Raw genomic sequence first — 17,426 nt, 5'->3', positions numbered from 1 at the left:
CATATTAATTGCACTGGACTGAGGTCCCAGATTCTGATCATTGATAGTGCATTGGACATGCACTCCACCCAAAAACTCATCTTTCCAAAAGTTAATATGCCACATGGCCTACAAAAAGACTAATGCACAAGGCCCACGGGGGCTGGATAGAGGCAAGTGTAGCTCCCAAAAACTTCAGCAAGCCTTGTCTACATAAAGAGAGGTGATGCAGAGCCCAATGCCATTCACAAACAACCATGATCACATGTGATAGCAGGGACTGAGGAAAAAATAAAAAATGTGCCTCCAATAGTAAAACATGCTGCTAAAAGCCTCCCTCAAAACACATCACCCAAAAAATAAGGTGTGCCAAAAAAAGTGCACTTTTATGGGAAAATCCGCATGTGGGAGTTGAAAAATCGTGCCCAATCAAGAATTTTCATGCCCTCCCAGAAAGGCCTCCACAAACACATCAAAGAGGTGACATGGCAGGAGGAATAAGGGGCCCATCAAGTCAAGGACCTGTAGACTTGTGAGAGAAGAGACTTGCATGTACCTCAAAAGATCCTCCTACATTGTCAATATACAAAAAAAGTCTCCCCTTAATTTTTTTAATAAAATTTTTTAAAAATCGTCACCTCAAAAATTGTGCTCAGGTCAAAATTGCCTAGGTACAAAAAAATGCCTCAGAAGTCAACAGCGTCCAAACTAGACGTATTTTATATGGAAATGGGGGTTTTCGAGTGCTCTAAGCTCAACGGTGATGTTCAGGCTCAAAGGTGCTTCAAAAAATAGGTCCCCCCCAAATCCAATACAAAATTCTCTAAAAGCCACAAATCTAAAAATTGATGTCAAATCTCTCAAGAACATAATAGGGGCATGAAGATCTGAAGCTTTGATACCATGTTGAATTTGATGAAAGATTAACCCCACAGCTCCCAAGAATCACCTGCATGCAAACACCTGTCACAAAAAGAGAGGAGCAAAAAGCTATGAAGGCTGGAATTGTCAAATCCATAGATGAGACATTCTTGATGAGAAAAAAGAGAAATTACTATTATCAAAAGTGAATTGGTTAATAATTACAAAGAGAGATCATCCTTATAAAGGAGATCAAAACCCTAAAAAGGTCCAACCTAGGTTGCATTATAAAAATTAATAAAAGAATTAATTATTAGATGCCTAAAGTTTAGCTTAAGAAAACTAGAGTTAACTAAGAAATATCTAATTACTCTAACATTATCATTGGATGTTTGTTTACTTTACTTGCATATAATTCTTTACATATCAACACTAAATCAGGAAAAAGAAACCTCAGGATTGAACATCCCTAAATGACTTAAATTTTGTATTAGTGCTCTTACATCCATTTGGGTTGTGTTGATCTAATTTGTGTCCTCAAAGGGATTCCATTTGAGGTTCTCTCTATTTTCTCGAATGTACATATAATTTGGTGGTTTTCCATTGATCGCCATTTTATACGTCACAACCACTTCATCAAGATTTTAACAATTTAATTACCTTTTTCCTTCAATATTTCTATCAAGGTGTCTTCTTCCCTCTTTGCTTCTTTTAGATTTTCAAATATATGATAAGATTTGCATAGCTTTTAGTATTATGTTTTAGTTTATCTTTGGTTTGCATGTCTCCCTTAATATTCTTCTTATTTCTCTAGATTTTCTTATTTACACAATGTAGTTCTTCCTTGAAGTCCATTTCTTCATTTCTAGAATTGATATTTTATGCATCAATGTCTAGGGTTTTCATAGCTATAAATAAGGCTTATTTTTTCGCATTCACTTCTGAAGGTGTATTGATAGTCTTAAATGGATGTATAACTACATCCATTTGGGTTGTGTTGATCTTCTTTCCAATACAAACTTCTCTTTTATTTCAAAAAAAACATTTTCTTAGGTTTTAACTTCTTAGTTCTTACAATTTGTTTGATGTGAGTTGTATTATTTTTCTTCATCATATATTATCTTATAGGGATAGCCAAAAATGAACTACTTCACCAAAATTGAAATTTTTGAAGGGTAACATGCATTTGTTGTTTTTGGGGCCTCTTTCCAATTTTCTTATGAAGCTAGCTTCTTTTAGATCTAAATCATCATTGGGATTAGACTCTTCAATCTTATTAATTGATTCGAAAGCTCTATATTCTTTGAAGATTTTCATTTATGTTTCTCATTTCATGTGCAACTAGTATACCATGTAAATCATTTATTGTGATCAAATCTTTAGCTTCTTCAATAGCAAAAAAACTTTTAAAAAGTGACTGAAAAAGTGGGGAAAGGGGCCCAAGTACCTTTTTCAACATCATGACTTATTTTTATTTTAACAACATTGTTAGAAGTCCCGTAAGTCTTATTGATTTTAAAGACATTTTCTTCTTCACTCATTGTTAGACTCTCAAACTATCCTTGCTACTTAGCTAGAGATTTGCCTTCTTGACTTTTCATCTCCTTCATAGATATTATGAAACTTATCCCAAACATATTTTGTAGTCATGTAATGCACTAACTTAATATTTAATCAAAGTTAAACAAATCATAGAAAATAGCATGTATTTTTCTCAAACATATTTTGCAGTCATGTAATGCACTATCTTAATATTTAATCAAAGTTAAACAAATCATAGGAAATAGCATGCATTTTTCTAACATTTTTCTCAAACATATTTTGTAGTCATCTAATGCACTATCTTAATTATTTTAACCAAAGTTAAACAAATCATAGGATCCCAAACATATTTTGTAGTCATATAATGCACTATCTTAATATTTAATCAAAGTTAAACAAATCATAGGAAATAACATGCATTTTTCTAGCATTTTTCTCTCAATATTTCTTTCCTACTTGATCTCTTAAAAGATTCTCTTGTATCTCATAGACATCTGCAACTATTTGCCAAACATCAAACCCTTAAACCATCAAATAGGCTTCCATCCTTACACTCTAAAGATCAAGATTGCTTCCATCAAACATGTTGCCTTGTTTGAAGAAATGTTTTCTAAACCATGTGTTTCATCTAACTCTAACTCAAGTTGTTAAGATTCTCCAAGGTAATTAATGTTGAAAGAAATTGTCAAGCACACAATATTATTGGGATGTGGGGATTGAATTTGTGTATGCCAAATTTAATATCAAAACCAATGCAACATTAAACGATCACCACATCTCGAATTATCATCAAATTAACTATCCAAATGATAAGCACATACAAACATAAACATATTTAAGAATATCATAATTACAAAGAAGCTTAAAGAGAAAATATCCTATACTGAAAGAAGTTGTGTGGTTCTACTTCCCAAATCTAGCCTCACTAAAAATAATAAGCTTACAATGATTTTACAAGTACCAACCCACAATAATTCCAATGTAAGATGGGAAATTTGCAGGTGCTAACAAATAGGAGACACCAACCCCCTAACCCAAGAATGAGTACCAAATCAAATTAAGAGGCACCAGCGTCAATTGGAAACAAGATATAGGCAATACAAAAGATATATCATGCGAACCTTGCAAGCTTAATCTTCATCATCTATTTGATCTAACCTACATTAAAATACCTTCACGGTGTAAAAAATAAGATATACATTATAGTTTGCACATTGAACACAACACGTACTCCGCACTTTGATTATATATAATTTGCACAATTGGTCACAAATTTTATGAAAAAAAAACGACTAAATGTCTCCTTTTATAAATCACCAAATTTGTGGCTACATAGCTGATGCACACCCGTACTACCAAAATAACCGCCCCGAGCGACCGGCTAGGCAGGTGACCCGAGAATACGACCGTTGGCGAGCGTTATTTCAAATTTGAAATATGTAAGTGTGACTGTTATACTTCAAGTAGTCTAACAATTTTATTACATTCTCTAACACGGCCACAGAGGAATTCCGCCAGTTGGGCTCTGTTCTTGTGTTAAATTGGTGGGATTCTGAGTGCAAGGATCCAACTAGACAACAAGTAAAAATGGTGATGCAGGCGATTCCAGAAAATCAGGCACAGACAAATCAAAAGGTTTTTACTTTTTCTTTTATTTTCGCTCTGCATCTTCTTCTGTGCATTGGTGTCTGAATGTAAATGCCAGTTGTAGCATCAGCCATCGGCATGTCAGTTGGTACTAGTGCAATCGCAAAGCTTCTGATAAATCAAACCTGTAATCATCCATATTTATGTTTATAATACACACGGAGGTCTTGTAACGCAGTGACCTTGTGTTTGAATCTGGTCTTTTTTAGGGTTAGGGTTTAGTTCAATCCTTTTTTTTGAATAGACCGGCGAGGACTCCATTCGGATGCCAACCATCATCTCCTAGTCCGATGAGAATAAAAAATTATGTTGTAAATAGTTGGAAACCTTAATTATTATTTTTACGTACTGAGATCCAAGGATGTAATAAGGCCTTTATTTCTAAATTGGTAGGGAGCTTCTAGCATTTCCCAGAGGCAGATTGAGGGGCTTTTTTCTGTAAAATCACTCATTCTATACGAAAATTTCAGCTGTGTTACGGCTTCCTTCAAATTACCAGAGGGAAATTTTCCAAGAAAATTGAACTAGAAATACGCTGCCAATGGAAAATAAAATCCCTTGAACAGATGCTGTAACTTCCTACTCCCCATCCCCACCTGTAGAAACACCTTATGCATCAGATTTTTGTAAGTTGTTCCAACTCTATTTCTCTAATTGAATTCATTTCATGGAAACACTAAGAGAGAGTGAAGCATTGTTAGGGGTGAGAGAAGATGATTCTGGGTTTGTCAATGTTTGGATCAGAGGATAGGTATGAAGTTTCTTAGTTATTTACTACAGGAAGTTACAGATGCAGAAACTCAGAAGCATCAAGATTGCTGGACTCTAGATGATTTTGACATTGGAAGACCACTGGGGAGAGGGAAGTTTGGAAATGTGTACCTTGCAAGAGAAAAGAAGGTACCTAAAATAAAATTTTATGTTTAGTTTTTACGTCAGTTTTACTCTGCCTTGCCTTCAATCACATTTTTTAACAAGAGTTATCTTCTTTTGTCTTAAAAGCAGAGTAAATATGTCGTAGCTTTGAAAGTGCTTTTCAAGAGCCAACTACAGCAGTCCCAAGTGGAACATCAGTTGAGAAGGGAGATAGAAATCCAGAGTCACCTGAGGCACCCTAACATACTTCGCTTGTTTGGCTACTTTTATGATGAGGTCCAGTTTCTTTTTACTCTATTCTTTTCCCAGAAATTAAAAAGGCAATTATCTTTCTTTCTTTATGTCCTAAAAATGTACAATGCATGAACATTATGTACATTGAAAAGATTGACATCCTTGTTCACATGCCAAGCCTAAACTGTGTTATCAGCTAATGAAATAAGTATGTTTCCTGTAAGATGGTAATTCCTGCCACTGAAAATAATAATTCTCTTTGGAACTTGGAAAATAATTGATGCTAATTTTGGCATAAGAGAGCCTTCTACCTAAACGCTATTTTAACTAACAGTTTACATTTTTTTCGACAGAGTCGTGTATATCTCATTCTCGAATATGCCCCTAGGGGTGAGTTGTACAAAGAACTTCAACGCTGTAGATGCTTCAGTGAGAAACGTGCAGCTACTGTAAGTTATCTACATTAATTGCATGCATGTATAGAAGTATTTCCCTGCAAAAATGATCCAGTAATGAACACTGGATTGAACTTGTAAAACATCAGTCTCATTGGAAGGAAATATTCAGACAGTCTACAGTGAATTTGCAAATAAAGTAGTGACAGCAGTCTGCAATTATTTCAGTTCTAAGGTGTGATGATACCTCGGTTTAGATCTGATACATAACTGTCTTTCACAGTACACTGCATCCCTAGCACGAGCTTTGCTCTACTGCCATCAAAAGCATGTGATTCACCGTGACATAAAGCCGGAAAATTTGTTGATTGGTCTTAAGGTAGCTGGCATTTAGATATCATTTCAACAAGTAATTCACATTAAAGCAATTATATTTCCACAATCCATAATACTGTAGCTGAATTTTCTGGTTTTGATTGTGGAATTCTTTATACATAAATGTTTCAGATGCAATGCGAGAAATTCTTTTTTTCCTTCTCCTTACACTCTTACATTGCATCTTGATGATGGATCACAGAATGTGATCTGAAATGTTGATGTAGAATTTTTTTCACACAATCAAATCCAGAAAATTCAGGTACAAAGTAATTCACTTTAAAAAAATTGAAAGTTCACTCATCATGTGGATTCAGTTCTTGTTTTCATATTGATCATAGTTTAATTAGGTTTTCATCTTTTGAGCAGGGTGAATTTTGTGTAGATGTGTATTCTAGAGTGACTAGCTGACTATTGATACAATAACTTTCAGGGTGAACTGAAGATTGCAGACTTTGGATGGTCTGTCCACACCTTCCATAAAAGGAAAACTATGTGCGGAACCTTGGATTATTTACCCCCTGAAATAGGTAATGTCATTTTGATTTACCCTATTCATTGTTACTCTTGTCATTTTATGTTTGCACTCATTGGACTTCAATAGTATCTCCATGCTTTTGTGATAAATCTTAACAGTTGAAAACAAGGAACATGATACTATGGTTGACATTTGGAGCTTGGGAATTTTATGTTATGAGTTCCTCTACGGTGTCCCACCTTTTGAAGCAAACAAGCATGATGATACTTACAGAAGGTGACAGCTATTTGATTTATGTTAAGTGCAGCTCCAATTTTAGGACCCAGGATACAAGTTTTAGTTTTTTAAGATCAATGAATTTAAGGCTTAGGTTGTCCTTTGTTTACACCAATATAATGGTGCAGGATTTGCCAAGTTGATTTGAAGTTTCCTCCCACACCAGTAGTTTGTGCTGCAGCCAAAGACCTCATTTCTCGAGTGAGTGTAAATGCTTTTTGCATTGATACTAATAATAGATACATGATATAGACTTCTAAAGTTTAATAATGAAGAATTAAAATATGACCTAATTTCCGTATTAATGTAGCTGATGAGTTGCATTTTGTAACATGGACTGAGTGGGATAATTGCAGTCTACACATGATAGCGAAAGAAACAAAGGCTAACCAGACATGCTATTGTGTTTCAGATATTGGTGAAAGATTCTTCTCAGCGTCTACCTTTACTGAAACTTCTCCAACATCCATGGATTGTACAAAATGATGATCCTAATGGTGTTTATGGACATGGTCTCTAAGAAATTTATTTCTTCCTTATGAGTTCTTTCAATTAGCAGCTGACTCCTTGTCAGTTGTCCATTCCCAATTGATGCCTGAATTCTTTGTAGTTTCAGAATTATATTCAATTTTTTAAAGCAGTAACAAACTATAATTATTGGTGTGCATCACAGAAATGGCTGGTTGATACTAGCTCTCAATTGATGCAAAATATGTGTGGTCTCAGAATTGCCTTGGAATTTACAAGATTGTAAAGAACACTTCAAATGTTGTAGCACTTCGAGAAATATCTAGTTCATACTGGCTACTAGTCACTATATCAATTGCTCTTGGTGGCTTGCTTTTATATGTAAATTTTTTATGTAATCAAGTTTTCCATTCTTTATAATTCTCTTGTTTAATATCACATTGTGAAAAATTTCACAAACACTTAACAGATTTCAGTGGCATTTTTAGATATATGAATTGAATGTCATTTTTCTCTTGACAATTAGTATGACGAATCATTGTTTCCTGAAGAAGCATTGCTGAAGTATATGAATTTAAAAATAATTGTTTTCTTGACAATTATTTTGAAGAGTCACCGTTTTGTCAAAAATCATTCCTCAAATCTTGACTATATAATAAAATTGGGCATCATCTCATTGGATTAACAAACAAGGACTATAGTTCAGTATTCTCATGTGAGAATAAAACAATCTATTGTTCATTACCAATAGAAGGTTCAACTAATCCACTGACAATCACTACCTCCTACCCATTGAAATGCTACATTCAGCAAGACTCCAATCACCTAGTCAAAGTAACACAAGAAAGAGAAACCCGGAATGGGAAACTGTTCACAAGGAAAATGAATCACACTGCAATGCTGAATCAGGAATCAACTCAAAAGTTATTTTCTGCTGCTCTTTATTTTGTAAGTTGATGCTTTGCCTTTTTGCGATCAAGTGTTTAAGTCGCACTCTATGTTCATAATTTTCATGGTTTCTCTGGGTTATACTCAAGATCTGCTTTTTCCTTCTATCCTGAATGGGTTTATGACATTTTGTAATAAACAGCTCTTTATCTTAACAATATATAGTATGGGTTAGTTATCTATCAACAGCCAAAAACTTGAACGTTATGGCTTAGTTCAAAATATCATCAAGCATCAAATATTAACCTGCAATAATATGAAACATTATATGTGAGTTCACACAATGAGCAGCTGGGCTAATAAGTTACTGTGATTCCCTACATTTCCCAAATAATGAAGAACATTGCATTTATGAAGTCCAAAGTGATAATGGAAATGTCTGCAAAGATTAGACTCAAACTGTTGAAGCTTGTTGCTGTGATAGAGATCTTCATCTCTGGTTTTGCCATTGCAAAAATACCTATATATTGTGTCAACAGCTGTAGAAAATATTTATGATAATATTTATATGAAAAAGTCATATCTTGCTAAGAGTCATGCATTTGGAAACATGAAGAGTCTTGTATTTGGAAATTGAAGAGACCTTCAGGCATAATATGAAGAGTCTCATTTGAATTTATATATGTGATTGCTTAGTGATTGCTTAGTGTTTGCTTAGTACTTGGAACGTTTTATTATCAACAATAGAGATTTTTTTTTAGTGTGGCTGGGTTTTTCTATTCAAGTTGAAAGGTTTTCCCAAGATAATTGTCTTGTGTATTTTTGTGCCTGTTCTTTGCTCTACTTTTGTTTACTACCATAGAGTCGTGCATTTGGAAACATGAAGGGTCTTGTGTTTGGAAATTGAAGAGATCTCCCAGTGTAATATGAAGAGTCTCTTTTCAATTTATATATGTGATTGCTTAGTGTAATGTGACACGGTATCAAGTGGAAAGCATTGTACTTGAGCATTTTATTATCAACAATAGAGATATTTTTCTAGTGTGGCCAAGTTTTTCTCTTCAAGTTGAAAGGTTTTCCCAGGATAATTTTCTTGTGTATTTTTGTGCCTATTCTTTGCCCTTGAGGAATGGTGGGGACACTGGATGAAAGGACAAGTTTTCGGGATGGGGGTTAGAGGGGCATTAATTTGAGGACAACAAGGGGACAATGGCAGGTGATAGGGGAGTTGTATATACCATATATATGGTACTTAAAATGCTAGTTATGAAAAGATATTGCAATATAAGATATAAAGATGTAAAAGAGTAAATACTTAAACATTAAATTGAATTGGAACATCAAACATTGAACATAAATAGTTGAATCAGCAAATACTCAACATCGGGACACTCCCCCCCTCACCCATCCTTGGTGGAGGTGGTAGAATGCGGTGGCATTTTTGGGGACGAGGGAGGAGTCACCAAGTCCCTAATGTGTCCCTATATCTAAGATGTGGGGCAAAAGGGGGGGACTTGTCTCCATGTTACTACGTTTACTACTGTTTATCTTCTATTTTGGGCATTACATTAACATTGTATCAGAGCCAAGTTCTGATAGCAATAGTAAAGGAGAATGTGTAAGGCTATTTGTGTTTGCTACCATGATAGTTGATGATAGAGAATTTTTATTTCTTGTGCTTGGTCATCGTGTGAATATGAGTCAACTCTCATCGTCGAGTCATTCTTCATTTACTTGGCAGCTCACACTCTTACCCAAGCAATGTCCACCTATCTTTGATGGAATGATTTTTTTAAATTCAAGATGGGAGTAATTCTTATTAATTTGTCGCTCACACTTTCATTAGTACAGTTCTTTTCTGAAGTGTGTCTACAATGGGAAAGCCCAAAGGAAAACATCGTCTGATAAATTTTACCTTGCAAAAAAAGAGCAAGGTTACAGATCTTGACTTGTGCTGCTTTTAAAATTGTTTTGTAGATAGAAATTTCAGATTTTGGCAAAGTCCCTCTTAGAACTTTGCGCAACTCTTGGCAGGTGGATGCAAGTGACCATAAAGCGTATGACGGTAAGCAGTTTGATAATCAAGGTTGCTTCGACTATTTGATAGTTTTATGACTTTGGGGAACTTAATGTATATTTTGTATCTATGTGAAAGAAATAAGTATCTATATAACTAGAAATAGTGTCTACTTTTTAAGCATTGATCTCCATGTATCTCTTTATGATTTTATTAATCTCTTTTGGTTGCAAGATGCAACAAGACACAATGAGATGATGAGAGATTCATGAACATGGCGACGTTGCTTGCAGTAAAAGGACTACTGAATGGATGACATACAAGAAACAATATTCAAAGGGAGACCTTTCATCTTTAGAGGGAGGTTACATGGCACTGTAATTGCTAAAGCTCATGATTTGGTCAAATTAGAATCAGCTATCTTATTGTGGCAATCTGTTGAGAGGGGAGTCTATGTTGAGAGAGAATTTCAACCATTCATATTCATTTTGATAGTGAGTTTTTCTCTGAGAGAAGTTCAAGGTGCAATCCCTTGTTAATGAGTTATTTTCTATGAGAGAAGTTCAAGGTGCAATCCCTTGCCAATGAGTTCTTTTCTGTGAGAAAGGTTCAAGGTGCAATCCCTTGTTAATGAGTTATTCTCTGTGAGAGAAGTTCGATGTGAAATCCCTTGTTCCACCCTCTCACAATGAGGCATGGTGGAAATGCACCCTTTGCAACAAGGCGTAGTGGAAATGCACACTCTGTGACGAGGCATGGTGGAAATGCATTCTTCTCAAGGAGAAGTTCGGGGTGAAAGCCCTCAATCCACCCTCTGCAACGAGAGATGGTGGAAGTCGTGTGTGTGACTCCATGACTTTAATTTATGTGCTTACGAAGTAACTATGGTGACTTATGTTATGTTCCGATAACATGTTTTAATGAGAATCTATATGATCAGAATTTATCATTGACATCTTTAGTTGCAGCTATGTGTGCCTAATATGAAGTGTCTCTCATTTCAATTTATATATGTGATTGTGTAGTGTAATATGACATGGTATCAAGTGGAAAGCATTATACTTGAACATTTTATTATCAATAAAAGAGATATTTTTCTAGTGTGGCTGGATTTTTCTCTTCAAGTTGGAAGGTTTTGTGCCAATTCTTTGCTCTACTTTTGTTTACTGTTGTTTATTATTTTGGGCATTACATTAACACAAACTTTAGCTTAGCTTCAACTAGTTTTGACTATTTGGTTTCCAAGAACTCTAGTGCTGATGGAAAACAAAGGATTAGCATATCACAATGTATTTGTGAGGCACAGCATACTTCACACGCTTCTGGTGCATAAGCTGCATGTCAAATCTATGCATGACCTCCATCCTGAGAGTGCAAGGACAGACCTGCATAAAAATGAAGCAGGGTCATCATATGTGAATGAAGGAATAGCCAAGATGTTGGCTGTTGAAGAAGGTAAAAACTCCCAGGTATCTTGAATGGATATTTTTGTGATGATAGTTCTCTGTGCTGTTTTGATGTAAAACAATTTTTGGTCAATGTTTGGTCTTTTTGCTTTGAGGCTTGTATGTACGGTATTACTATTTATGGTCTTTCCACAGAGGATAGTTTTTGGTATGGAGATCTCAGTCTCCTTTTTGTTCTATCTAGTTCACTCTTAGTCAATACTTGCTATGTAATCTCTTTTTATTAATACTTAATGTATTCAGGCCTTGTGCATTTTGTGAAAAAAATAATAACATACTTGGATTATAAATGCTTCCTTCATTATATACCGTATGTACAGTATTTACGGTCTTCTAGAAGGGGACAAAATTGGTATGGAAATCTCAGTCTCCTTTTTGTTCTGTCTAGTTCACTGTCAGTAAATACTTGCTATAATCTCTTTTTATTAATACTTAATGTATTCAGGCCTTGTGCCTTTTGCCAAAAAAAATAACATACTTTCATTATAAATGCCTCCTTCAACATATGCTTCTGAAATTTTAAGGTTGTGTAAATCCAATGTAAATGTGCCTTCTTGACTATCAAATATTGCCGAGCAAAATGCCAAATCACAAGTTAGGTGATCCAAAGCGACAACAGAAATGTATGCAAATAAGAGTTTAAAATTTTGGCATACTTCTAAGTAATCTGGTTGGTTTCCAAGAACTCCAAGTACTCTCATTGATAACAAACAAATTGGAAACAGAGCATTAATTTGTTAAAACGCGACAATGTGCATTAGAATACTTCCATAATTTCAAGACTCAAAATGGTACAGAGCAGCAACTGGTAAAAATTACATTTCTATCCCAAAATCTCAATTGCACTGAAGGGTGTGTTATTAGTTGTGATCCAATAGTGAATAGAAAACAATATTTCTGCATCTTTTTTTCTGTTAACAGCAACAGAAAACTAAGGCCAATATGTTTCCAACCACATACACCAATATTTTTACAAAACGATACAAACTTTAAACTGAAGTATTTTTAATGAAAACAAAGTAACTGGAGATCTTTTAAATTTAGTTTAGCTGGAGCAAATTCCTTTCACAGCTTTTCAACTGTAGGTGCTATCAGATCAGAAGGCATGAGATTCAGAACTGCTTTGGCTTGATGTACAAAGAAACTATCACAAGTTTGGTATGAATCAACAAATATGGCTTTTTAATTAGAACCCAAAAGTTTGCTTTGTTAGGACAAAAATGTCCTTTCTCCTGAGCCTGTTACAAAAGTTATTAAATAAAAAATTACAAAATTAAACATTAATAATAGTATTAATAAACATTAGAATTGAAGGTTGCTTTTTTGTTTTCAATTTCATAACAGATTTATACTTTTCCCACCCAAATTTAGACCAATTCGTCTGTCACTTTATACATGGGATAAATGAGAATTTTCTAATGCCACGGGACCATTCCAAAGTATGCTGATGTTCCTATCTTGTTCTAATCATCTGATTTGGAAAAATAATGTCTGGATTTCTAATATGAGGATTGAGAGAAGCGATTTCTTGCCATTTTGATCCTGTACCATGAACCCTAGATGAAATGCTCCATAGAGTTTCACCTGGTTGTACAATTGTTGTTTTAATTGGCAATGCTTTAGATTTTAGGGGAGCAGGTTTTTTATTCTTAGTCATCCCATTGGCTATAAGCCAACGGGAACCTGATTGTTCCTGTTTCTTACCACCCCATTTTTGGAAAAACCATCCTTTCTTCTCTTCGTTCTTGGGAGCTTTGAGTCCTGCCATGTGAACTTCGGTTATCTTGAATTGAGGCTCCATTTGAAAACCTTTCCGGTCTTCAACTTCGTCTTCTTCTAATTCATCCGTTGTTCTTGTTAAGACTTGCTTGCTAAGCTTAGGGCAATGAGACTTGAGGACACGTTCTGTTTGAATTAGTGCTATCATGGGTGGACCAACAGGTTCATAATTCCTAAGAGGATCTCGCAGCTGAACAAGCATTGTAATTGTAATAGTTTTGTTCATACTGCTTGACCTTGAATCATCCTGCTTCCTTCCACTACCAGTTTTTTTTGCATTTGTAGTAAGTGATACTTGATCAGCCTTAATGGTATCAGTATTATGTGCTCCGTTCACAGAAGAAAACCTTGCATTGATCTCCATCCACTTCTGTAAGGAGAGAGCACCTGACATTGTCCCTTCCACTTGGATTGTGTCTTTATCTGCCTCCTCGCTAGCAAGCATATGCATACTGGCAACTTGATCCATCTCTTCCATGCCTCCTATCTTTGCATCTCCATAGTCAGAATCAAATGGTAGGGAATCTACATGGAATGGTGCATCTTCATCTGTCATATCTGATTGGATCTTCAACCCCTCTAGTGCAAGGGCCTCAATTTTCTGCATTGCCAAGGGGGCAAGGTCTTCTGCAGACACATACCCATCTACAATGTCTTTTGTCCTTTTCCCTGGGAAACTGCTTTCTCCAGATTTGTATCCTTCTTTCTCAAAACCTGTCTTGACTCTGTTTGCTATTGGAGTGCCATCACTACTTAACCCACTAAGGTGGCTTCCTGATTTTTCTGCATTATACCTGTCAGGAAGTGAGGGAAAAATCATACAATCCACTTAATAAATTTTAAATAAGGCAAAAGTATGTTATCTCATAAATATTTTATCCCAATCTATTGTTTTGTTGGATTTGTTAGAAAGGTGGACGGAGCAGTATTTGAATCCAATACAAACAGACGGGCACTCAACATTTAGTTGCTTTGGCCCTTTAGGACAGATTTTTCTCTAAAAGTTTTGATTGCTAACATCAGTGCTCCCTGTCAAACAAACTATAAATTGACATTCAACCTATCCTTCAAAAGCAGCAAGTTATGATGCTATATTAGAACTTATATGTATGGGTTAGAATTACAGAAAATGGCTCTTCTGCAACTAAGCTTAATGCTCTTTTAGGACATGCCTCCCCAGAAATGTAGATAGTTGGCTCCAATAATCTTTAAGTACAAGCTTCTTTTTAACACAAAAACCATGTTTAAGGTTAATGGTTTGGTATAGTTGCCAAGAAAACTTACTGCCAACACAATCACATAATTGAAAAGTGTATAAGAAAATCTTGGTTTGGATTTTCTCACCCTCTAACAGATGACTTCATTCTATCAGCTTCATGAAATGTTCCTTCCAGCATGACCTGTTGAATGGTTTTGCCAGTAATATCTTCCAAGGGCATGGCCACCATAACTTGAGATGCCAAACTATCCATGCCAGTACCAGCCATTCTTCGCAGTATGTCCATGGCAGTGGATCCCATTTCCGCTGACATCACTAAAGGTTTGGACACATGCATTACTAACTTCCCACCATTCTTGCTATTCACAAAATGCCTAGGATTCATGGATCTGATGTACCCACCATCTCTGGTTTGAACTACTGATCCTATGCCCCTTTCAAGAGCAGGTGAGCAGATCAAATTTCCTATGAAATCACTAGAAGCAGAAAGAAAATTTGATTTTGGAGAAGAAAGCTCAAAGGCATTCTCATTCAATCCCCACTCTTGCATTAAAGCCTGTGCCTCTGCATCCTCCAGAATCTTTGCACGTGTCTTGCTGCGCAAAACCTGTTCATTCTTCTGCATCTCTGTCTCTAGATCATCCATGAAAGATGACTGCATTTCTTTGTCCACTTCAACAACTGAATGAAAAGTGACTTGTGAAGCCAAGTCTAGTTCATAATCTGTTTGAAACAATGTGCACGGAGGATTCACCTTCCTTCCTGGCATGGCATTACTGACATTATGACCTCTTTCTAACAGATTCAGAAACTCATCTGTTACAGAATCAATGTCCTCATCAGAATTGCAGTTCACCATTTGCTTTTCCAGTGCATATCCTTGGATCTCTTTAAGAAACATCTCTTCCAATTTCTCATTGTCTTCCTCCACCTGCTCCCATCTTCTATCTGATAGTTGGTTTTGCCCTTCTATAAGATTGTTTTGTGCAATACAACTTCCATTTACCCATAGCCTCTCTCCAAGTCCCTCCTCTATCTTCCATCTTCCTTCTACTGACAAATTTGATTGTCTCATGTTTGTGTCACTCAAGCTACCCTCTGCATGGCCTTCATGTTTTGCCAGCTTTTCTTTCAAAACATCCTCTGTATTGCAGTTTTCAGTCACTGTTAACTTCTCCTCCCAGCAGTCATTGACATCCAAGCGAGCTTCCAGCCTTGCTAACTCCTCTTCAATTACCTGCATATGCTCTTGGAATCCTCTATAAGCATCTTCCCTACCTTTCCACCAGTCACAGTCCGCAGACGCACATAGTTGCGGCTTCTCGGGAGAAGTTGTCTCTTGCTCCTCAAGGCCTGTTCCTGTGGGCATAATCCCCATTTCCAAACTTTTTCCAACAGCACTGTACTCTACCTCTACACCCTTCTCTACAACACTGAAGGTCACATCATCATCTTCACAGCTGCTATTTAAAGTGGGCTTGTTGCCACCAATACTAGAGTCCAAATTGTCCAGAGATGGAAGTTGAGAGCACGTGGATGCGAGGTGTGTATCATTTTGGTGTAGCAGTGCAGGCATCTCAGAAGGCCTCTCAGATTTTGCATTAGGCAATACATGTTTCTGATCTGCAAACTCCATCTTAAGGACCTCGGCAGAGGGGATCAGAGATCTGTCCTCTTCCAAGTCCAGTGAGCTCAGTGAAGGCACGTCATTGAGATCCAAATCAGACATTGTAGGCAATTTGCTCCGGTGAAACTCGGATTGAGGGGTATTGCACAATCTGCTCTGTCCAGGTCCACCATTGATGTCATCATCTCCTCCGACATCTCTTACAAATTGGCATGCGAATGTGGCAACTAGCAGAGCACCCTTGGTTTTGCCAGTGAGCTTCAGAGTGGTAGCCCAACTGCTGTTACTGGACAGACCAGGCCCCTGAGGTACCAACCTTGATAAATTAAGACAATGGGCACTCAATGGAGTTCCACCCGTTTCAACCCCACAGACAGAGACCCAGATATTACATCCATGTTTGTTCTTGCTACTGCAAGTCACGGTGCTGTGCAGTTGCAAAGACTCATCAATATCTGCAGTTCCATTTATGATCCTACAGGGTCTACTCTGCACATTGGCATTGTCTTCATTCTTCTTATGTAACTTAACAAAACAGTGCACGCCATTCATCACAGAAGACAAGCCGTGAATACTATCAACATACACTGAAAAAATGCAGGGAATGGGTTCGCCTGATGAACGGGATCCTAAGGATCTCATGGGCCTCCATTTCCAGATATTCCTTTTTTTCTTCTTATTATTTTCACCAAGAGTTTCCTTGAGCTCAGGAGGCCTGTTCTCTTTTGCATCCTGTGAAAACAGATGGGCAAGGCTGGTGTTGCTCTCCGAGCCGAAGGACATTGTGGGTCTGTGAAACTTGTTGAGCTTTCTGAAAGAAGATTCCTTATTAGATTGATCATGGTGTTTCGATCTCTGGAGAACACGGTTGAATCTGTTGTCATCTTCATCAGCAAGACTCGAATATTTCTTTTTCATTTTCACCAACCGCAGATAAGCCCCACTACAGCCCCCACAGTAACCCCACTGGATTTGAATTATAGATATTGATGGGATCAATTAATCTGTATTCGACGTTTTCTTGGATATGTGCTCCATTGACAACAGCACTCCATAAGGCATAATGTATATTTTGAAATTGAATTTGGCGTGTATCGATCCCGCTCAATCCCGTGGTTGGGTTTAAATCCATAGGCACTTCGCACTCGCTCAATGGACTGCACATATATTAAAATAAAGATTAGAAAATGTTCTCGACATAAAAATGGAACGTATTTCTGAGGCTATTAAACATCGTTTTCTGACATTTCTAAATTCCGCAATTTGAGGTTCCTTTATCTAGCTGACCTCTAGTGTAAA

The 17,426-nt window shown here is 36.5% G+C and overlaps 2 protein-coding genes across 4 annotated transcripts; one reads left to right on the top strand and one right to left on the bottom strand.

Annotated features, from left to right (window-relative positions):
- The first annotated feature begins 3,853 nt into the window (after nucleotides 1–3,853).
- LOC149538004 (serine/threonine-protein kinase Aurora-1-like) lies at nucleotides 3,854–7,551 on the top strand. 3 transcript variants are annotated; one of them, XM_089802290.1, is made up of 9 exons: nucleotides 3,854–4,017; nucleotides 4,810–4,929; nucleotides 5,035–5,181; nucleotides 5,493–5,588; nucleotides 5,818–5,913; nucleotides 6,343–6,439; nucleotides 6,546–6,663; nucleotides 6,792–6,864; nucleotides 7,076–7,551. In XM_089802290.1, exons 1-9 carry the CDS (start codon nucleotides 3,970–3,972, stop codon nucleotides 7,181–7,183), a joined length of 903 nt encoding a protein of 300 aa, XP_089658416.1. In that variant the 5' UTR covers nucleotides 3,854–3,969; the 3' UTR covers nucleotides 7,184–7,551. The 3 variants fall into 3 exon arrangements, with proteins under 3 accessions (XP_089658416.1, XP_089658417.1, XP_089658415.1); XM_089802291.1 differs by having other exon boundaries at nucleotides 7,020–7,374; XM_089802289.1 differs by having other exon boundaries at nucleotides 3,858–4,017; nucleotides 5,032–5,181.
- A 5,201-nt stretch (nucleotides 7,552–12,752) lies between these two features.
- Nucleotides 12,753–17,224, bottom strand: LOC149538003 (protein PLASTID MOVEMENT IMPAIRED 1-RELATED 1-like). The gene is made up of 2 exons (XM_089799396.1): nucleotides 14,626–17,224; nucleotides 12,753–14,075 (listed from the first exon to the last, which is right to left on the bottom strand). Exons 1-2 carry the CDS (start codon nucleotides 17,043–17,045, stop codon nucleotides 12,956–12,958), a joined length of 3,540 nt encoding a protein of 1,179 aa, XP_089655522.1. The 5' UTR covers nucleotides 17,046–17,224; the 3' UTR covers nucleotides 12,753–12,955.
- Nucleotides 17,225–17,426: the final 202 nt, after the last annotated feature.

The sequence above is a fragment of the Cupressus sempervirens genome, chromosome 9 (genome assembly GCF_028749045.1).
Source record: "Cupressus sempervirens isolate cs-2001-9-10 chromosome 9, ASM2874904v1, whole genome shotgun sequence".
NCBI classification, from domain to species: Eukaryota; Viridiplantae; Streptophyta; class Pinopsida; order Cupressales; family Cupressaceae; genus Cupressus; species Cupressus sempervirens.
Note: the sequence above shows the minus strand (reverse complement) of the source record. Positions and strands in the feature narration are given on the sequence as shown.

Coding starts and splice junctions, on each gene's coding strand:
- LOC149538004 (XM_089802289.1), top strand. CDS start 3,970: ATGGTGATGCAGGCGATTCCAGAAAATCAGGCACAGACAAATCAAAAG. Junction 4,930..5,031: donor ACCTTGCAAGAGAAAAGAAG/GTACCTAAAATA, acceptor TTGTCTTAAAAG/CAGAGTAAATATGTCGTAGC. Junction 5,589..5,817: donor GTGAGAAACGTGCAGCTACT/GTAAGTTATCTA, acceptor TGTCTTTCACAG/TACACTGCATCCCTAGCACG.
- LOC149538003 (XM_089799396.1), bottom strand. CDS start 17,045: ATGAAAAAGAAATATTCGAGTCTTGCTGATGAAGATGACAACAGATTC. Junction 14,076..14,625: donor ATGAAGTCATCTGTTAGAGG/GTGAGAAAATCC, acceptor ACTTCCTGACAG/GTATAATGCAGAAAAATCAG.